A 22,498-nucleotide genomic window follows, 5' to 3' on the forward strand; every position below is an offset into this window, starting at 1 on the left:
GGGTCTGGAGACATGATTAAGCCCCACCCGAAGGGACCCGTCAGTCGTCAGTCGTAGGAGCTGGCAATTCCCTTTTAGCTTAAACCACTTCGGGTCAAGTTCCTACTATTGCAACAGAGAAGTCAAAATGAACACGCCTCCCCCAACTGCTGCAGCCACACCAGCGTCCCTGTCCCCTCCTTGCCACCACTACCCCGTACCCTGGGCGAGGGGCTTTATGTGACCTCTCGTGGGTACAGCCACCCACCCAGTGCATATCAACATCCTCATCTTAAACGGCAGAGATCAGGGCTCCAGAGCATCTGTCTGGACCACCTGAGACGGCATTTCTTTACAGATCTGCCTGCCTGGTCTCCACTCATCTGAAAGGGTGGAGATCAGGGCTCCAAAGCAACTGTCTGGACCACCTGAGACAGCGTTTCTTTACAGATCTGCCTGGTCTCCACTCAGATTGGCTCCCACCTGGCAGCCCTCCTGAGCCCCGGGGCACTTCTGGTGCCCCTCAGCCACATCCATGCCCCTACGGCTCCCTCCCAGCAGCCACCTGAGCCCCCGCCCACAGAGGCAGCAGGGCAGGGGCTGGCGCTGGCCGGACACACTCTCTGCCTCAAGTGTTCCCAGCCCCGGGGCACAGGTGGGGCAGGTGGCCCTGGGCCTTCAGGAGCCTCCAGACCCCTCACCCCAGTGAAACCTTCCTGACATGGCTCGGGAGGTGAAGTCCATTGCTGGCCATTGATTTCCTTGTGGGAGGACAGTGAGGATGGATGAAGTACGCACTCCAGCCACTTGGGACCGTGGCTCATGGTGGGGCCCGGTCAACAGATGTCTGTGCCCTTGACCTGCGGGTCCTGTAAACATACACTTGCTCCCAGAGTTCAGTATTATTCAAGATCGGAGTGAGTGTGGTCAAAAGAGAAGCCATGAATTGGGCCGATTTTCTGAATATCGGCGCTCAGGGAAGAGGCGAACGTTACCCAGTTAAGCACAGTGATGAAGGCTTTCCTGCCCCAAACCGCAAGCAGCTGTGCCCCCCTTTGCACAGCCATCTTTGTTGGGTACATGACCACGTTCTCTGGTCTTTAAAACAACGAGGGACCTTGACTCCAAGCCCGTCGCCGGGCACTGCGCGGTTGCCACGGGGACCTTGGGGGCAATGAACGTCGACTTTGTGGACGCCAAGGCAGCTGCAGAGACTCGCTCGGCAGACATGACCCTCCACCCCTGGGGCCCCTCTCACCTCCAGTCTCGTCCGGTCCACGTCTTTGGGTAGCTTCACACGGATTCGGTTTGTAACGATGAGGGCGTCATAAGGATAGATCTGCGGGGAGAAGAAAGTCCGGGTTCACCCAGCAAGCAAGCATGTGCGGGGACAAAAGAGCCGAGCCCAAGGCCAGCGGAGAGGTACATACTTGCGTCTGCATCTGACACACACATTTCACAGGGAAAGCACAACAAAAGGAACTTTTAACCTGGGCAGGTGCAGCTCGGCAGCTGGAGGTCAGCGCGGGAGCGGGCGGCCCCTCTTACCTTGTATTCTGTAAGAGAAAGCAGAGACCATAGGGGCCGGGTTAGGACACGCACAAGCTCGGCCCAAAGGTGGAAGCAAGCCCGTCCAGGACCCCCACCCTGCGGTGGGCCGGGCCTTGCGGTCTCCATCCCCGCCCACAGCATCCTCCGAGCTGCAGGGGGCCGGGCTCTGGGATATCCGGCGGGAAGCCAGAGCAGCAGGCGTGGTCGGGAGTCTGCAGGCCAGACTGGGAGCCAGACGCGGCGCCGTGTTCCCCCTCAGCTCTGCTGCTGTCTCCCGGGTGGTCCAGGCCTGCCTCGGTTTACCCCCTTGGAGACAGGCAGCCTTGCTGGGCTCGAACCCCCCTGCCTCTTACTGTTTTACCTTCTTTACCCTTTAGCTCTTCCTTTTCAATACAGAGCTCCGCGTGCTAGCTTTTTAAAAGGTTTTTCTTCCAGACTAAAAGCGGCTTGTTAAAAAATAAAGTTGTATGGATGGGAGGCCTCCATGAGCACGCGGAACCCACAGGGCAGCATCTCTGGATCTCGGCCACAAGCAAGCCTGTCTCGGGAGGGAGACCCTGGCGAGGGGTTGGGCACCGGGGAGCTGGTCCTTGAATTTCCCCATGTGCCATGCAGGGAGGGTCTCGGCTGCCCCGGCTCTGAGCCCGGGGGCCTGGAGGCCACTTAGAGCTCCTTCTACTCCCACATCCAGCGTGAAGCAGCCCAAGAGAGCAGGCTCCGGGCACCCTCGGGTGACAATCATGAGTGAGCATCGCGGGCCTGGCGGCTCAGAGCTGGCAGAGCCCTTGGGCAGGCGCCTGCCACGTGACCAGGTCTCTCTAGTAACACCAACCTCCCTGCAGGCCACTCTGCTGGTGTGAAGCCCTGGGAGGCCACGTGGAGAGCAGGGCTGGGGCAGCATCTGACCCAACTTCAGACCCGCGGGCTTTTCACTGTGTCTCTGCCTCCTTTATTGCTATAGAATTGAACAGTACGTGTTGGGTTGGCCTCAGCCCTGGCGTGGGACGGTCATTCAAACACAGATCTCTCCCCAGGTGACCCGGAGTGCCAAGTCAGTCAGGGTGGGGTTGGCAGTGCTCAAGACCTGGGTCTTGAAATAGAGAAGCCTCTGAGTTAGGAGGTGGGGAGCGCCGGAGGGAGGGGGAAGGAGAGGAAGCATCGCAGGCGACATTAGGATGGAGGTAAACCAGTCCTTGACCGGAAGAGGCAGGGACATGACTGCCCCAGGCTCCCCGACTCCACGATGCTCAGAGCCTTCTGCCAGCAGCCCTGGTCGGGGGTGGTTTCAGAACGAAACTCGTGGAAACCTGTTAGCGACCCCTGCCCCAGCCAGAGACCCACGGGGTCCCCGCTTCCTGTACCTCGCATGCCCCAGCTGGCATCCAGGTCTGCTCCACAAGGGGCCAGATTGGCATTCTGGAAGAGAAAGAGAGAGGGCGGCAGGGGGCAGGTTGCAGGGCGCAGGCTGTCGCCGGGCTCCCGGCGGCCTGGCCAGGGAGGGTCAGCCCACGGTGCTCACTGAGGCCGGGCTCTGGAAGGGCCGTGTGGCCGCCCACACTCGTCAGGGCTGCCGGCTTCCCACGCGGCGGGTTTGCTCACATACCTCCCGCCGCCTTCAGGCCTGAGCTGCCCCTGCCTGTCCAGCCAGCTCCTTCCCGCTGTGATGACAGCTCCAGGGCGCCCGGCCCCCCTCGGCCCGCAGCTGGCCTGGACCCGGAGGGCGGCTCACTAGGGCTACGGCTCTGCTCCCTCCAGAAGCACCGTCCCCAGGGGCTCAGGGGGCCGGTGTCTGTAAAGTCCCCAGCACAGACCCCAAGTGTCGTGAGCACCCCGTACAGCCTGCACCCCATACAATCACAGTGGCTGTGATTGCTGATGATGCCCAGGGATGGTACTCAGAAGGGGCACGGACCTGGCCACCTGTCTCAGGTGCCTCCCTCACCTGTCCATGGCACCAGCAGCCAACTCTGATGTCTGGAATTCTCTTTCCCTCTGCCCACCTGAAAAAGTCATCCTGCAAACCTCGACAGAGGGTTCCTGCCCCACAATGCAGGTGCTGAGGCCCCGCAGGGTCAGTCTGTCCCTCTCCTGTCCAACTCTGTCTTGGCCCTGCATCCGCTGCCCACAGTGGAGAAAAATGTTTTATTTGTGCCCGTATCCCTGGCACCTGGTACAGAGTCTGACACGGGGTCAGGGCTCTTGGCCCGCGCTTCTGGAACTGGGTACAGGGGTTAAATTTCCACGGAGAGAGCTCTGCAGTTAAAGAAGGGATTATATTCTTCACCCTTGGGTTGTATTACAGGGAAAGGGCTTTCAGCACTAATTTACTGCAAGAGGTGATAAGCCAGGAGCTGGTCAGAGCCCTAGCGAGCACGGGGGCAGGACGAGGCCTCCGAAAGCACCGAGCCCAAAGTCCTTCATCCTGAACAGGGGAAACTGAGGCCCAGAGACGCCGGGACTAGGGCGGTGAGGCAGGTAAGCACCTAAGTGGAGGGTTGGAGCTGGTCTTTACATTTCTTATGCTGTGTCCATCATGGATTTTTTTCATTAATTTGGATTTTTCAGAACATTGTATTACCTTGTTTACCTTGATTACGGAGTCCTTTGGTAAGTGCCCTGAATGCCTCACCTTAATCCCAGCACTGGGACCCAGAGCCCAGCAGTCCCTCACCCGCTGGTGACTCTCCGTGACCCTGCACCTCCTCCACTTGACTGAATGATTCTCCTTGGGAGTTTTCAAGAGCAATATTTGCAGACATTTTCTCAGGCCACTGACAAGGACTCCCCGTGCACCTGCCTGGTTAGGGAAGCTCCTGCATAAAGCAAGGCAAACCTGCCTCCCACCTGGCCCGGCCGCGATACGAAAGAGAAATGCTGCCCCCTAGTGACCGCTGCCCTGCATCACAGGCTGTAAACTCCCCGGCCACCGCCACCACCTTGGGCAGTTGGAAACCCCCTTCCTGGCAGCAGAACCGGCTTCCTCTGGTCCGCCAGGCTCTGAGACTAGACAGAGGCTCTCAGGAGGGAGGGTGGGGCGTCCCCTGGGTGGAGGGGGGGGCTCACCGTGTCAGTCCAGAGCAGGGAAAGAGCTCTCTACTCCTGGCCTTCTAAATGCTAAGTGGTGATTATTATCACCATTTAATAGCTGAGGCTCAGAGACGTGAAGCAACTTGTCCAAGGTCACACAGCTAATATATGGAACTGTAAAAAATTTAACCCATTTAACCCATAATTTCAAAAATTATACTGGGATTGATAACGGTGAGAAGGAAATCGTGGCCATTTCACCATTGTTCTTTTCTTGCTAAAGCTCACACTGGAGTGTGCCTTTTTACTCACTAGCCACTGAGGTGGAAGTAAGAAGGAGTAGAGACTTGCTTTTATAATAACTATTCGTTTGGGAACTACGCTATAGAACTTAGAAGATTTCACAACTATAATGTTATGTGTCCTGGCAATAACCTTAAGAGGTAAGGATAATTTTTTTTAAAGACTAGGAAATAGAGACTCATAGAATTTAAGTAACTTTTGCCCAAACACACACCCAGGCAGTGGCAGAGCTGGGATTTGAACTCGGGGCTGCCTGATGATAATGCATGTGTTCCTTCCAGCATATCCGACTTTTAAAATTTGTTAAGGTTTTCTTTGTAGTGACATACAGGAACCTTTTTATTAATGTTTTATGGATATGTGAAAACCCGATTCAAAATATACGAATTTTTTCCATATGCCTATTAGATTAAGTTCGCTGTTTGCACTATTAAATTGATCTCCATACTTTTTTTCTCCTTCACTAGATCCATGTCTGATTTCAAAAGAGTCATGTTCAAATGGCCTACCATACTTGCGTTTTATCAAGGTCTCTGGCATTGCCATGTTGCTCGGCAAGCTTAAATTTATGAATGCTGTTACCTGCTTTATAACTTGTGTCATCACGAACTAGTGTTCTTTCTTTTTACCACAAATTCTACTAATTCATCGTAACCTTAACTTCTACCTTATCTGATATTAATACTGCCACTCATGCTTTCCTTCTACTTGTGATTTTGGTATCCCTTTCCCATCCTTTGACTTCTAATCCATTAAAAAATAAATTGTGTTTATCTCATGATGACACGTTTTTCTTCTTTTATTTTTTAAAAAATCTAACCTGACAGTCTTTGTCATTTAGTAGGAGAATTCAGTCTGTTCTTAGTTAGCATCAGGGTTTTTCGAAATGGGGCTCCTTCCAAGGGGCTACCGTGTGGACCTGTCGGTGACCAGCGGTCAGTCTCTTAATAGCAGACTGGGTGGCACATGTCGGAACCAATGCTGTCTCATTCACAGGGAAGCCTTTAGTAGGTGGCTGTTTCCCTATTTATTCTACAGAGAGGTGTGAATATCTACCATGTGTCAGGCTCTGTGGCGGGCTAGTTATCAGGACATTTTAACAAGCTTTGGGACATATGGTGCTGGCCCCTCATGACAAATCCCTTCCAGAACAAGAACCAGGCACATCTCTGCCTCCCCTGATTTACTGACTTCCTTCCTTCCATTTGACAATAAGAACTACACAACCGGTCACGCTCAGGAAGCTCACAGCTAAGCGTCGATGGTTTTCCCCATACAGTGTTCTTCTGTGTGTCTCTGATATAATTTTCTCCTACTTCTTTCTTTTCCTCTCCTTTGGGATTTGGTGTTACTGGGTTTTTGGTCACTCTGCATCTGGGCTTTTACTTTAGGTCACCTGGAATCCTTTCAGAAAGTAAAAACAAACCAAGAAACAACTTAATCTGACATGGCTGAGCTGTAAAAGACTGGTCATCAAATTATCTGGCTTTTTAGCTGAGAAACAGGCATACGATTACATTAGAGTCTTAGAAAGAGTGAAGAAAAAAAAAATAGGAGAACATTAGTAGGGAAAAAAGAATCCCCCAAAAAAGTCAACAATAATTTTTATCAATCTCCTGGATATTCTAATGTGAAAAGCTAAAAATCCTCATGTGGTGATGAATTCCATCTTTATCGACTCCCCAAGATGGGCAGAAGGCCTCACTCACAGGCTTTCTAACACTCTGCTCCCCACCCTGAGGCCAGCAGGGGAAACATTCCCGGAGGGTTCAGCTCTCGACTCTGTAAAGCTTAAGAGTCTGCTCTCTGCTCTAGGAGAGGCCTGAAGATGGTGTCCCTGCCAGAGTGTCTGGATCAGCTGTTCTCAGACTCCTTGGGGGTGGAGCCTCTGGAGGCCACGCCTTCCCCACAGGTGGTGGGAGCCATCGACCCACGTCTTTCCAGCCTGGCAACCAAGAAGGGACTCTCCCTAGAGGATGCATAACCCGGCCGCCAATGACGCAAGCTTGGAAGTGCTGACGTTCATGCTCTTTGTCTCCCATATTTTGAGAGAAACCCCAGGACTTGGATTTGGGAGTGGAACACCTCGGCGTGGATGTGGCCCAGTCTGTGACCTCGGCACTCACGGCCCCTGAGTCAGAGAACAGCTGTGCCAGGTGAACAGAGAACATTCTGACTGGTGCTCACTGCCCTCAGGACCCTCACGCTAAGCCTAAGGATCTACGTTCCCCGGCTCTGTGGGAATTCTGTGGACTCCTGCTTTCTCATGTCCCCTGCATCCTTCCTTAGAAGGGAATTCAGAGAAGCATGCTACGTGCCATTCCAGCTCGGCCCATTCTGAATAAACGGGGTGGGGGGGAGTGGTTAGTGGGATGGGCGGGGTTCCCTCGAGCAAACCATGCAGAGACACCTGGGCCCCGGACACACACAGCAGCAGGGCCCACAGAGCTTGAGAATGACTGAGAAAGGCCCGAGGACACCCGCAGCTTCCGTGGTGGCGTCCCTGTTCTTGGATGTGCCCCATGGCCTGGACCCTGGACTTGAGGTCTGCCTGAGGGGTTGCTGTCCCCTGCGTTACACACTTGTTGCTGGGACCGCCCCAGGGCAACACATGGGGACTGAAGTCTGAGTGGCTTCTCTTGGGGGGTGAATGGCCTTGGTTTGTGGGCAAACTTCCTCTGACCGGGAAAAGGCTGCCTCAGTGGTAGCAAGTCTCGTGTGTGTGTGTGTGTGTGTGTGTGTGTGTGTGTGTGTGTGTGTGTGTGTGTGTGTGTGTGTGTGTGTGTGTGTGTGTGTGTGTGTGTGTGTGTGTGTGTGTGTGTGTCGGAGGGTTGGCGGGGGGTCTGGTGTCATCACGCCCGCTCCACCTGAGGGGTCCTTACTGGAGACCTAGCAAAGCTGTGGGGAGAGGGACAGACACGAGGGCCCAGCTGTGGGGGACAAGTCACGCACCATGCTGTCTGGGCTCACGTTCTCACGTCCCCGGATTCAGAGAGCTGGGAAGGGGGCAGTCAAAGCAGCCTTCGGCTGGGAGTGGGCAGAGAAAGCCGGCCCCTCGGTGTGGCCCCAGTAATGGTCAGAGCGCTAAGGGCATCATCAGTGGTAACCATGGTCATGGTACTAACACTGGGGCCCGGGGAGGAAGGGCGCTGCAGGGAAGGAAGTGGATTCTGGGCCCACATGGCTCACGGAACCCCTCCATCCTTTAAGATCCTTCTTAGGCTCTAGGTCACAGGAGAAGGACGGTCAGGAGGGCCTTAAAGAGGGTCTGATTCCTCTGGGTGGCCCCGCTGCCCCTGCCCCCCGACACTGAGGTCTCCCTGGGGGCTGGGAGCAGAGGGGAGGAGGGGTGTTGCCGGGTGGTGGTCTGGCCTTGGGTAGAGCAGCAGGCAGATGTGGGTGGGTAAGCAGGGTCCCCAGGGCCCGTCCTCCTGGCCGTGTGGTCACCAAGCTGTGGGAGCCGCCCTAGCTCACGGCGGCCGTTAGTACGCATGTGCTGGGGAGGGCGTGCGGGGCTGAGTACCTACCCGGTGGTCCAAGCCATTCTTGCCATGTCCTGGGACAGGGTCAGACTTGGAATAGGGAAACCCTGAAACAGACACAGCACAGCTGTCATGCACGCAGCCAGGTCGGCGGGCTGCGCAGGTGACATGGGATGGTCCTGAAGATCCCACCTGCCTCATTCAAGACCTCTATCCCCAGGGCACTGACTGAGGATGAAGCCAGGAAGTGGTGATGTCCCCGAGCCCACCCATCACACCAGAAACATCACGGAGCCTGACCCGGCCTGTCAGGCACCTGCATCCTCTGAAAGAGCCTCTATCACCAGGCCAAGCTCCTCACCTAGCTGACCAGGAGAGTGGGGGGCAGAGGGAGGAAGGGGCCCCCATGCAGGGTAGGGCTGTGCCATCCTGTGCCAGAGGCGGCCAGCGGAGGCCCAGCACCACCAGAGGTGGCCTGCAGACTATTTTTTCAAAACCCTTGAGCTGTTTGCAATTGGAGGATTTCACATTAAAATCCTAATTTCTAGCTTCTCAAAGGGCCAGTCTGGGACACTGGGCCCTGGATTCCATGTGGGAATCCCACACCTGGTCTCCCTCACTGATCACATCCCTGGCTGCTCTGGGGGGCCCAGGACTTTGAGACCCCCCAATTAACCACTTCAATGCCACATCTGGAGAAAGCAGAGCGGAAACTCCTGGCTCAGAAGTCAGTGTGGGATGTGCCCCAGAAGGGAGGCCAAGGGGCACAGCCTGGGCCCCCTGGAGGGGCAGGGGACCTCCACCACCCTTAGAAGCACCCTTAGGAGGCCTTTCCCGGCTGCCTGAACTGTCTTTCCAGTAAAAGCAGGGGCCATGTCTGCTGCATCTGGGGGTCCCTGTCCCCCCCAGCTCAGGCAATAGCACTGGCTCCTGGGAGCCACCGGGCTGCCCGCGAGGGCTCAGAGGGGATGGCGGGTCCCACCCCTCTGTGTTCACGAGGTTGTAAACCGGAGGACTGAGTCTCCAAAGGTGAGATGGGCGCTGTGCACAGAACTGCCTGTCCGTCCACCCACCCACCCACTCCAGGAAGGCTCGCTTCTGAGCACAGGATGCTGGTCGATCCAGGCGCCTGTCTTGTGGGATGGAGGGTTAGAGAAGACATTCTGTACAGGTCACACCCGTAGGAAAGTCCTCAGGTGGGGACTTGCCTCGGGGACTTGTTTGTCCCAGGGTAGTCTGTGGGAAGGTTCCAGATGTGGGTCAGGAAGGGCCTTTCACAACATCAAGGGCAGGGTTCTCAAACTGGTTTTAGCCAAGGAGCCCTCTTGTCACAGGAAATCTATGTGAAAACTCCAATATGTGAAACAGAGGAGAGCGGAGCTGGAGGGAGAGAAGTGGGGCCAGATGCTTGGGCCAGGCCTGCCGGGTATCCCTTGCCCTTCCTGGTTGCCCTGGGCTCTGCCAGGTAAGTGACCTAGCCAGCTCCTCCCATTTCACAGAAGGGGAACTGAGGCCCAGGGACACAGAGGGACCTGCCCAAGGTCACCCAGCCCTGGGACACAAGACAAGGGCCTCCTGACTTACACTCCTGAGGTCCCTCCAGGACACACCTGCTTCCCAATTTATACCCAGAGCCAGGCACACTTGGGCATGTGAGGCTGTCGGGTTGAGGATCTAAGGGACCCTCAGCTGAGACCCAGGAGCTCCTGATCAGTCGGGGATGCCAGAGTAGTCTTCTCAAAGTGGCGTCTCCAATAAGTAGCACCAGCCACGCCTGGGAGCTTGCTACAAAGGCAAATTTTCAGGACCCACCCCAGACCTACAGACTCAGAATTCTGGGGCTGGGGTCCAGCGGTCTGTGTTTTACAAGCCCTCCAGGGCATTCTGATACACACTAAGGCTTGGAAACCCTTAGGGCCCCAAGAACGACTATGCCCTCACCTCCAGCCTTACCTGCTCTAAATCAGCGGTCCTCTACCCGGATGCACTGCAATCACCTAGCCAGCTTCTAAAATCCCCTGTGCTCAGGCTGCCGGCCTCTGGTCTCACAGTAGGTGTAGAGACCTTACTTCCACTCAGGCCACTTCATCTTCCTCACTCATCAACTATGACTGTCTTCACTCTTTCTCCTACCTGCCTTGAACTTCCATATCGGATGATGTAACAATTTTTGCTTCGATCATCAATGATTTAAGAAACTCATCACAAGAAGGATAGTCTGTTATACTGACTCCTATTTTAACCTGTTTTGATGTTCTTCCTTTCTGAATTTCCGAGCTCTCTTATCACTTCCTTTCTGTTTGGAGAACTGCCTTTAGCCAAGTACATCTGCGAGTGAAAACTTGTCTTAGTTTTCCTTTGTCTGAGAATGTCCCCATTTCCCATTCATTCCTGAAGGATTTTTCCATCCAAGATAGAATTCACATCCACAGCAAATGTCTTTCTGCACATTAAATACGTGCCATCTTCCTCTGGCCTCCATGGTTTCTGGGGAGAAATTGGCTGTCGTTTGCACTGGTGTCTCCAGTAGGGAGTATATGTCTTTTCCCTCAGGCTGTTTTCCGTATTATTTTTTTTCTGTCTTTAGTTTTTGTAAGTTTAATTATGGTGTGTTTTGGTGTGGATTACTTTGAGCTTATTCTACTTGGGGTTCACTCAGTTTCTTGAGCATGTTAAGTTTATGCCTTTTGCCAAATTTGTTAAGTTTTCAGGCATTATTTCTTTGAATATTTTTCAGACCCATTCTCTTCTTTCTGGGACTCCAGTGATACAAGTGCTGTCTGACAGGTCTCTGAGGCTCTGTTCATTCTTTTCTGCTATTTTCTCTCTGCTGTTCAAGTTGGATAATTTCTGTAGTTCTATCTTCAAGTTCACTGATTCTCTCCTCTGACAAATCCTGCTATTCTGTTATTAAACCCATCCAGTGAATTTTTGAATCTTGGTTATTTTATTTTTCTTTCCTGTAATTTCCATTGGATTCTTTTTTTATAACTTGTATTTCTTCTGTGAGATTTTTTTTCTTTTTCATTCATTTCAAAAGAGTATTTGCAATGTTTGTTGAAGCAGTTTTGTGATGCCTTAAAAATCCTTCTCAGGATAATTCCAATATCTGATTCTTTTCAGTGTTAGGATGTGTTGATTGCCTCTTCACATTCAAATAGTTATCTTCATGGTTCTTGGTGTGATGAGTGATTTTCCACTGCATCCTGGACATTCGGATATTATGTTGGGAGACCTGGATCCTAGCTAAGTTTTCCATGTCAGCAGGCTGTCACTGTGCTTAGGTTTAACATGTGGGGCATAGATTATTATGGGCTGTGAGTCTGAAGTCAATTTAGTTTTCAGAATGCTCGTTAAAGTGCTCTTCTGGTCTGCTGCATCCACCTGGTGTTTCTGGTAGCAACCTGGGGTGAAAGGTGCTTCCCTGGTTGCACCGCACCCCGAGGTGGGGGTGGGAGACACCAGCCATGGATGGAGAGTGTTTCCCTGGGCCTATTCTCCAGGCTGCTGGGTGCCAGTGGGCCTTCTCCTGGGTACCAGGGAGGGCAGTCATCTACTTGGTCACCTTGTCCACTGCATGGGAGGTGAGAGACACTGGTCCTGTATGTTTCCTCAAGTCCTCAGGTCTCTGGCCAGTCCACCTTCCTCTCTCTACCCTCCAGAGTTCTGTGATTGTCTGCCCTATTGTTCTTGGGCTTTTCAGTTGTACTGAGTGGGAAACAGCAGGGAGAGAGGAGTCTCCAGTATCACATCCCTGGGATGCTATCAAGACCCATTAGAATTGGCCTCTCTTGGGATGGGACCAGCCATCAGTAGGTTTCAGAGGTCCCAGGATCCCATGTGCAGCCAAGATTGAGAACCACCCGTTTAAAAGGTCCCTTCACATATTCAGAGATTTTCTTGACTGTCACAAGCCAAGGCATTACACTTGAGCCCATTTTACATTTCAGGAAGCTGAGGCCTAGTGAAATTAAGTGACCTGTATAATATCAAATTGTTATTCACAAAGAGGATGAGACAATCTCCCAGGACCCTAGCATCGGGAACCAGTAACCCTATCTGCTCCAGCAGCTCTGCCCTGGTGAGGGTTTGCAGGTGTGGGAGTCTTCTAGGGACTTGCCTGGCATATGGCATTGGCTGGCCTTAAGAGTGTGTGCTGTGTGTATATTAGAGAGAGAGAGAAGACACACAGGGGGAAGGCAGGTGTGCTGGACCTGGACAGGTGGCAGCTGGGTACTCATGACCCCGAGTTGTATCAGGCCCTGTAACCACTGGACACCTGCCCACGCCCCATGTCCAAGCTCAGCCTAACTAGGCTCCCTGTCACCTCCTCCCAGAAGCCCACCTGTGACAACCTTGCCCTCAGCATTCTGCTGGGATTGATCTTGGGTCTCCTTGGGTCTGTCATCTTCTGGGCTGGCTTGCCAGAGGTTAGAGGAGCCACTGGACGGATGGGCAAGGAGAGGCCCCTTGCAGGTGGATGACTATTCCAGGTGCAGCTACAGGCACATGGCTCTTCATAGCATCCAGGATGCTTTGTGGACAACGGTCAGGAAGCCATTTCCCTGGGCAGATCTTCGTCAGTTTCAGCAGGATGGTGAACGGTTTTCAGTTCACTGATGTGTGAATATGTAAGTTTGCAGCTGCGTGGCCCTGTGCAGGTTCGGGTCCCCTCTCTGAGCCTTGGCATCCCCGTCTGAGGAAGGAGGGGCTGGGACCCCCTTCAGCCCCTAGGAACATGAACAGGAGGCCCCTTGGGCCGTCTGAGCTTCAGGCTTCAGAAGCAAGCGAGAGGGGCCCACTGAAGGCTCACCATGGCTGGCTCGTGGACCTGACCAGCTCTGTGTGACACCCTGGGGCTCAGTCCATAGGATGCCCAAGTTTGAGCCCCAAAGCCCAGGTGCTGCCTGCCAGGAGGACTGGATCATCCCCACTTTTACAGACGAGGCGATTCCAAACTCAGAGAAGTTTGCTCTCGTACCCAAGGTCACATAGCAAGTGAGAGGCTAGGATTCAACCCAGCGGGATCGCACCCGCATCTAGCCATCTCTGCTGACCCCTCACGTGATCTCATGCACTCTGTCGCTCCCCCCTACCCCCCACCGTGCTGGGGCCCATGTAGGAGGGAAGGCTCTGCTCAGGGAAGACCTGGGCACCCACCGCCCCATGGGCACTCACTGGGGGGCTGCTGTGGGCACAGGGGGAGGCACGGGGGGCCCATCTGGACCCTGCTCCCCAGGAGCTAACAGTCCTCCGGGGAGAAAGGACACACAGGGTCATAGATAAGGTGCTCCTGGCGGGGGTCGGAGGAGGGGAGACAGAGCTCCCAGGTGGGTGAGAGCACCTCAAGACCCGGGCAGAGGAGGCCCTGAGAGCTGTGACCTGGGATGGGGGCTCCTTCCCCCGGACACCTGAGGGTCTCAGGCACTGCCTGTGCCCCGCCCACAAATCTGAGGCCACACCCTGTCCAGTTCCCCAGCTGAGGGCAAGCCTGCCCATCAGTGGGGCACAGGGACCTTTGCTAAAAGCGAAGAGTCCCAGCCAGCCCCCAGGGAACGGCAGAGGGCTCTGTCCTGGTGCCACCCTCTCGCACATGGAGGTGGCTTCTCCTGGGCCGAGGTCCCCTCCCTGACGTCTGGAACACTCACTGCTCTTGCTGGGGCCGAATGTGAGCGGGGGCAGAGGGCACTCTGTCCCTCCAGCTGGAGGCCGGGTGGGCCATGCCCTCCCCAGCAGTCTCAGCCCCAGGGGAGTCCCAGCCACCTGCTGGAAGCCGGGTGCCGGACGCAAGCCCTCCAGCTCCCTCAGGCCTCTCCCTCCCAGCCTTCCCCCACCCCCTCTGCTGGTCGGGCTCTCTCCATCCCTGGGCCTCCCCCTGCCCACACTTTCTTGATCCTCCCCGCCACGTCCGATGGAGATGGGAAACAGAGGCTGAGGACTGGGAGTGAGGTAGGTGCTGAGCAGGAGAGTCACAGTTTCTTTGGGCCTCAGAACCCTTTTGAGAAGTAACACAGCTCAGGAACCCACCTTGGGGAGGGCCTGGGTCTCAGGTTACCCACCCCCATGCCCCCAGGCCCATCTGGGAGCCGAGGACCCCTGTGACTCTGCCTACAGCCCAGAATCCTTTCCTGCGTGCCCAGACCATCCATCTACAGCCCGGCAGCTCTGTCTGGGCGTCTCAGCCTCCCGACTCAATATGAAGAACCCACCTTATTCCTGCCCAGCTGTGAACAGAGGTGCCTGCACCCACCTGAGCCAGGACGCCCCAGGTCATTCCTGATTCCGCCCTCCCCCCCGCCCCACCCCTCCTCGACTGCCTGCACCAGTCCTGCTGTTTAGACTGCTCAGGGGGGCCTCCCCATGGCTTATCTGGACACCCCAGTCCCTTGAGCCCCGGCCCAGCAGCCTCCTGTCTATCCTCTGCAAAGCTGCCCGTCCGTGTTTAAACACATAAAACACATCACCTCATCTGCTCACGGCCCTGCCGCACCGACCCCGGGCCCCAGAAGACAGAGAAGAAAATTCCCAGTATCACGCACAGACCAGCTGTTTCTGGCTGCCCACTCCTGCCTCCCCACTGGCTTCCTGTTTCCCAAACTGCCACCTTGCTTCTTGCCTCGAAGCTCTGTGCATGCTGTTCGTGCTTCTCAGAACACCCCAGGACATCCCCAAAAGACTACCTCCCCCAGAACCCTCCCCTAGCCTGGATGACGGCAATTCCCGTCCTGCCCCGACAGTCCAGCTGAAACCTCAGTCAGAGGCGGCCAAGGCTCTGCTGAGAACCCCTAGGTCCGTCCTCCACTTGGAGGCCAGGCCGAGTCCTCCCAAGGCCCATAAAGCCCTTTGTGACCCTGTGCATCCCAGGTTCCAGCCCTCCCCCAGAGCCCAGCAGCCAGGCTTCACCTTTGTGAGGAGGGCTCACTCCCACACTTACCCCTTCAAGCCTGCAGCCCTCAAGCCTGCTCACTTAGCATCTCCCTTCCCCGAGCCATCGGCAGCGTCTGGCCCCGCGACCTGCCATAGGACTTACTTTCTAACGTGGTTTTAGTCTATGTCCCCGCCTCCTCTGGACCGTCAGCTCCTGGGCTGGGGTGCTGTCCCTTTGGCCTCTGCTCTGGCCCCAGGACCTGTTCGGCGGTCACACCCTGTCTCTGGGCCTTCTCTTGCTTGTCCAAAAATGAGGGCCAGGACTGAGGTCCCATAAGTGTGATGCTTGTGGATTCTGCCCCTGGGGTCCTCAGGTCCCAATGCTCAGACTGAGGATTGCCAACCCCCCAAAATTCTCATGGGGTTGGCAGACAGCGCATCAGGTCTCTCTCTCTTTCAGCCGTGGACTAACCTGCCTGGAAACTCCAGAGGACTTAACAGGGGGTGAGGAAAGCCACTTCTGGCCAGGCCTCAAACCCGCTTTCCTCCTGCCAGCAGGGAAGGAAGAGTGGGACAGAGGTGCTGTCTCCCGAGCGTCACATTGGTGGGCACTGGGGGTGGGTGACCCAGGAAGCAATCTCGGATCCCAGGTCCAGACCAGGCCCGGACTGGGTGGGCAGCAGGTGAAGACAAGGGGATGGGACTCCATGGGGACAGACACACAGAGGGTGACGTAAAACGGCAAAACCACAGGCAGGGTGGGCGTGCAGTGGTCCCCACGGGACCAATCATCTGCACTGCCTTGGTTTCTAATGTGGAGCTTTCCTCACCCCGACCTCCAAGCCCACCCTAATTCCCCTCACGTGCTGGGATTTGAGGAAGGGCCTTATTCCCTTTGGAAGGGTAGGGTCCTTTCCAGGGGTCACTGAGTCCTCAGGGAAGGGTCTCCAGCTGGCCTGGGGCTTTGTCTTACTTCAGCACACCTGTGACCACCTGGAGGTGGATGTGGGGAACCTCAAAAGGGAGGACAGGATGTGAAGTGTTAGGAAGGTGGGACCCAGAGCAGCAGCAGGCCGGTCCACAGGGTCTAGACCAGGGGAGGGGGGCCCACACCACCTCATGTTCTGCTGGGGCAGTGAATCTCATCCTGTAAGGCTCAAGACCCTCTTCTTGTAACAGAAAATCAATACCATCCCTTTCCTGGGCAGAAATCAGATTCATCAATAATATAACCTACTACATGCATAGTCCAGATAATGCCCTAAGTGTAGCATAAAGGAAAATGAGTAGTCTATCATACAACGTGTATTTCAATGACTCCTCCTTCGGAGGGGCTGACTGTGCTGGCTGAGAACCACTGCCATAGCGGAGAGAGATGTCACACTGGTTTGTCAGTTGTCTGCTTCCCTGGGGAACAGGCACTGGGCCCTATTCACCACCTCCTCTCCGCTGCCCAGCACTGTGTTCAGCACATAGTAGGTGCTCAGTTAATGTCTGGTGAAGGGGTGGATGAATGACTGAATGAGGAATTCAGTCTCAGGTGAGATGTGCTGATGGTGTCATGCGTGGGATGAGGTTGTGCCTGGCCCCCGAGAGCTCACGGAGGACCCCAGGCAGGCGGCGGCAGGGTACGTGTGCACTTGCTCTCAGTGGCGTCTTTGCCTGTCCCAGCTCCCTGCACGCGTCTCTGGGGCAGGGGCTGCTCTTGTCTTCTGGGTCTCCCCCTCGGCGCCCTACACAGCGTCTGGCACAGAGTGGGTGCTCAATAAATACCCGTTGAATTTAGTGCATCTCAATTCAACAAACATTTATTGAGCGCCCACTGTGTTGAGTGTCACAATCCTACCCTCCTTGGGTGCGCTACAGATGGATGTCCCAGGGATGCAGGCAGGCGTGCCTTGCCACATGCAAACACTTTGTTCAGTAACGTTTGTTTGCAAATGAAACTGGTGTCGATGGACTCATAATAGGGGGCTACTTGGTGAGATTGGAAGGAACCCGAGAAAAGAAGGCGGATACCCCTCTCTTCTCAGTTTAAGAGTGGGCTCATCCCGTCCAAATGTCTCAAGAGGCTGGCAGATAGCAAGGCATGCCTGACCTAGGCACGACCAGCAGCCTGGGTCCTCGCTGCTATTTCCATGCACATTGGGAAACAAGGCGATGTCACCAGGACAGAAATAAAGGCACAATTACAATTGTTAGACACAGCGGGTTTCCCATTCGGAGGAACTGACATCAGAACATGTGTAGAAAGCGAAGGGATGACAGAACCATTGTCATGGTCATCGTGAGCCTGCATCCCTGAAGGAGGAGGACACACACACACACACACACAGGTTGTTTGTACTTTGGAGGGTTCACCCCAGTTAGAGCACGAATTCTAGCATAGGCTCTCCAATTCCTGCTGGCCGGGTGCACCTGGATGGGAGGCGGTCCATTCACATCCACGGCTACACCTGCAGCTTGTGATCAGGACACAGCAGCAAGGAACAGGGTTGACAAACAGACCTTGAAGGTGTATGACTGGCCAAAACACTCGCACAGCCTCCGGGTCTCACAGGGTCTACTGCCTGGGGGATGCCTGGGACGACCCCAGGGCGCCTCGTCCAGCACGTGCAGATGAGGAAGCAGCACACAGAGGTGAGGAAACACGAACGGGCCAGCGCAGCACAGAGAGGTCCCCACGGGGCGGCCCGTCTCCTGCCCAGGCTTCTCCCCAGATGGTGTCTCCACCTCCCTAAGCCCCAAGCCACAGGCAGGCCAGAAGGTAAGTGGGACTCCCTGGGGACAGCAGCTGCCCCCCTGAGGAGAGACAGGGCGGGGAGCTGCAGATGCAGGCTCACCCACCTCCCAGCAAGGGAAGGACTGAAGCTAGAAAAGACCACCCTGAGGACCCCAGATAGTCCTTTCCTGGGTGCTCTCAAGTCCCGGGGCTAACGCTTTGGTGCTCTCAAGGCATGGGGGCTACTGGGGGCTGCTGGAGGGCTGGCAAAGCAGGAGCACTCCACCTTCCAAACTCAATTGCATTAGGAAAAACAAAACGCAAAACAGAAAAGGCCATGGTCAAGGCCAGTGGCCGGGGGCCACATGCAAGTCCTGCATCACCAGGCAGAGCAGGGCTGGAGGACTGGCTGCTGCTGCCTGGTCCAGAGCCTGCCCACTGGTTCTCCCGTAACCAACCCCGCACCCCTCACCCCTCACTCTGCTGCTGGTGGGACGGGCAGCCTGCCTCGGCCCTTCCAGACCCTCCCCAGGAGGAGCACGCCTCCGTTTGGACGAGACCCTCTGGGGGACTCTCCGGTGTGACCTTCCAACGGGGATGTCAACCCTGTGCTCTGGCTCTGGATCCTATTTAGAGAGCAGAGGCCCAGGCGGACGGGGCCCGGGGCACACAGACATCTGCTTACAGAGATCACACATAAAACAACACACGCTTTCTCTGTTTAGACGTCTTCTTTAACAAGTGATCGTCTCCACGCTTCTCACTATCTTCCCACGTCAGAACACATGCACTTTCATTTGTGAGATAGTTTACAGTCATGAGAATAGTGATGATGATGACGATGAGCATCTACTATGGGCCCGGCCGAGTGCTGGCTGCACACGTGGCACCTCCTTCGGGTCTCTAACGACCCCACCAGGCACACAGGTGAAACTGAGGCCCAGCGAGTGGTGAGCCGACATTTGAACTCAGGTCTGTCTTAACGGCAAAGCCAGTGTCTTTCCTCGGCTTTCTCACGTCCACAACCATCCCCTCCTGGCCTCTGCTTCCAAGCTAAGCCTCCAGCTTGTCCACAGAAACCCACCCACAGCTGCTGAGACCCAAAGACTCTGCCCACCGTCTACTGCGGGCATTAGACGGCAGCTTGCTGTTGTTTTTGCCTATAATTTACAGCCTCTGGACGTGAAGAACGTTATGGGGAGTTTCGCCCGACATCTGAAGGTCACGCCTACTGCAGCTTCACGACCCCCCGGATCAGGCAGATGTGGTCTTTGTCGCCTGCACTCCCTGAGGATCTGGAGTCCCAGCTCCCGGCCCCTCGCCCAAGATGAGCACAGGAGACACGATAATGCCGTTCTCGGCTCCGAGTCTGGACTCGCCCCCCTGGACCATGCTCCTGTCCGCTCCGGAGGGAGACGGGCCCTCAGCTTCCAGCCTGGCAGCCTGCAAGCCCTTTTCCCAAAGGAGCCCAGGAGCCTGAGTTGGCCTTCTGCCCTCTTGCCAGCTCTGGAGAGTTCCGGGAGACGCCGGCGTGGCCCTTGGGCAGCAGGCTGGCTGAATCAGGGTGCCACCAAGGGAAGCCAGCACACGGCTACTGGTCTGCTTCCTACTGGGCTTGCCATTCTGTCTGTGGGTTTGCTCTCATAGTTTTTAATGAGCAAGGCTTAGATCTGGGGGGAATTGGCTCAAGGTTGTGGGCCCCTTTTCTGTAAGGATTTTCATGCCACACTGACAGCTCCTTGCTCAAAAGAACCACTCACGTGAGTAAATGTTGTCCCCTGGCATCGTTTGGAGAGGGCCTCTATCAGTCCCGCTACTGTGGGACAAAGACTGGCTGTCTAGGTCTGGAGAGTTGGTCCTAGTGTCTCCGTCCCCCTTGAGAATCAGCCAGTTGGTCTTCTGCTGAGAAAAAGACAGAAGTGAATTTTGAGGTCACCTGCAGTGGCACTGACCCACTTTACAGAGGAGGAAACTGAGGCTCAGGGAGGTCGGGGCCCACATGGCTTCACAAGGGGACAGCAGGGTAAGCCAGCCTTGGGCTCTTTCCACACACACCTACCTTCCTTAAAGACAAGCAAAGGGGGTCTTACCTCTTGAGCCAGGGTGGGCGGGCAAACTCAGCCCATGGGCCAAACCCTAAAATATGCATTTTGATTTGTTTTCCTTTCTTTTCAGACATCTCCTTGGTTAGAGAACCATGACCAAGTTACACAGCATAGAATGAGGACTTCGGGAGTAGATGTGCTAGTCCTAACTGTAAGGGGGCTGGTGGCACCACCTCTTAAATTTGGTCCCTGTTCTATGTGGCTCTGCCTAAACCCTAAGGAGCACAACTTAAGGGGAGGAGCCTGAGGCTTCAAGCTGGAGAAGTCCCCACAAAGCCAGGTCTGCCCCTGCATTACCTTCCTGTTATCCGGGTCGAAACTTCCGTCCTCCCCATCTGATCGCCTACCGGCTGGAAGGGAAAAATCAATCTGTCAAGTCAGCACACCATAGATTCTGGGTTTCCATGTGTCAGTTCCCACTTCACAGTCATGCTCAAAAATGGAAAATAGTCAAAGAAAAGTCGCCAGCACTCGTACTTTTAAGGGCTGAGGAACCAGACCAGCTGGCGAAGGTCCCTGCAGGAATGTGGCCTGGGGAGTGCCTGGGGCCTTGCACAGGATGTGCTAAATCAAGAGCAGATGTGTGAAGTGATGCCTCATTTACATTCCAGCCAACCACCCTGCGGCCACTTGGCATTTCGAAGAACATACTTTCTATCTTCCAAGTTCAAAGGAACAGAAGGGCCTTGTGATCCAGCCCCTACTGGGTCAGACTCAGCTGGGTGCGTCACGGACATTACTGCTCATCCCCACATGACCCATTTCACAGATCAGAGGACTGAGGCTCAGAGACATGACGTGCCTTTCTCAAGATCATGCATCAGCGGGTGGCAGAGGCTGGCATTTGAACCCAGGCAGTCTGACTCTAAGTCCTTCCTCTGTCTGCACCACCTCACTGCTCGCAAAACACAAAAAGGTGAGTGAGCTATGCCACTGGGAGAATTCCACGAAGAGCAGTAAAGAGGGTACAACATACAACCAGAGGTGTGCTCTATGGAACAGAGCAAGCAAACGTCTGTTATTCAGCAGACTATCTACAGCGGAGTCAAGAGGTGTCTGTATTCTCCATGTGCCTGTTTTGGGATGGGGGGTTGTCACCCAGTCAGGCTGACATTATCTCCAACCAAGCATGATGAGATAAATCACACGAGGGCAGGTTGACAGTTCTCAGCATCCAGTTCGGTAAAGACCCATCCTGTGCCTCCCAAGCTAAATCACTGACCCCATGCAAGGAACGATGAAAGGAAAGATCCCAGTGTCCTTCGCCACCTGCCACAGAGACCGAGGCCATAGTAAGGACATGCCAAGGGTGGGCTCCTTACCTGCAGCCTGCGGAGGGCTCGGACCTTCTAGCCTTTTGGAGCACCCTGCCTTGTGCACCACCAAGGACAAGACTGACATCAGGCCCGAGAGCTTGGAAATTGGGGATTGGGCTACAGGACCTTGACAAGATAAGGCTACAATTGAAGACCGTTCTGGATACACTGACATTTCACTACTCCCGACGGCTACCTGTTTCTCCGTCTCCCAGGAGAGACAGTGGTTTTCAAAGTGAAGATAAAAACCCTGCTGTGTCTACTTGCAGAGGCAAATTGATGACAAGCCTGCGTGCGGGGCACCGTGCAGGAGAGGCGGGGAGCAGGGGGCTCAGAGGGACGCATGCCCGTCAGTGTAGGCTCTCCTGTTTCCTGGACAATGGCTGTCGCCAGGCAGTGGAGCCTTGAGCGTCTGACCATACATCAGCCGGGACTCTTGGCAGCTGTGCGGTCGACCCAGGGACATCGGGCTGGCGGCGACTTGGAGCTCTAAGAGCACTGCCCTTGTCCAGCCCAGAGAAGGCCTCCAGGGCCATGTCTGCTGGTAAAAGTAAGTTAGCTGGATCCTTGAACAGCCCACAGAGGCCCCCGAATGGACCAAATGGACAGCCACACTTGGGGTAATTTGCAAATGCTAAAACAATTAAGTGGCTCCAACCAAAGGGCTTTTGGGAATGTGAGATCCCAGGAGTTCAGATCACAGCGGCCCTCCTGGGTCCGAGGACTTTCCATAGCCTCGGGGAGCACGTTGGGCCAGACAAACTCTGCCTGTAGAGCTACCTCAGGGCTTAAAGAAGGGCCCCACCTCCAAAAAGGGGGATATCCCACCAAGATTTAGCCAGTTTTCTCTGCAAACGCCACCAGCTCCACGAGGTGTGCACAAACTAACCAGGATCAAACCAAGGGCTTTCCAGAGCCCCAGTCTGCCAGTCCGCAAAACACCCAACAGATTCTCTCGAGAAATGGAGCATGGCTAGGAAAATAGAGGAAGCCGGAGCTTTGTGTTATTTTCGGGCTGCTTCCTTAACAGCTCTGAGCCTCAGTTTCCTGATCCGTAAAATGGGCAAATGACGCCCACCCCCTCCAATTTCCGAGGATCGCATGAGATAACACGTGGGTGCTGTCACATGATGGGGAGCTCAGCTT

At 55.1% G+C, this 22,498-nt stretch overlaps 1 protein-coding gene across 1 annotated transcript in view; it reads right to left on the reverse strand.

The window, feature by feature from the left end:
• ABLIM2 (actin binding LIM protein family member 2) overlaps positions 1–22,498 on the reverse strand; it is a 115,035-nt gene that overhangs the window by 14,259 nt on the left and 78,278 nt on the right. Inside the window, exons 18-23 of the mRNA XM_060096575.1 lie at positions 20,334–20,386; positions 19,692–19,830; positions 8,388–8,449; positions 2,892–2,946; positions 1,528–1,535; positions 1,238–1,318 (exon numbers count right to left, since the gene is read on the reverse strand). Coding sequence (XP_059952558.1) covers positions 1,238–1,318; positions 1,528–1,535; positions 2,892–2,946; positions 8,388–8,449; positions 19,692–19,830; positions 20,334–20,386 — 398 coding nt within the window. The remainder of the gene's footprint in view (positions 1–1,237; positions 1,319–1,527; positions 1,536–2,891; positions 2,947–8,387; positions 8,450–19,691; positions 19,831–20,333; positions 20,387–22,498) is intronic.

The sequence above is a fragment of the Mesoplodon densirostris genome, chromosome 1 (assembly GCF_025265405.1).
Source record: "Mesoplodon densirostris isolate mMesDen1 chromosome 1, mMesDen1 primary haplotype, whole genome shotgun sequence".
NCBI lineage: Eukaryota > Metazoa > Chordata > Mammalia > Artiodactyla > Ziphiidae > Mesoplodon > Mesoplodon densirostris.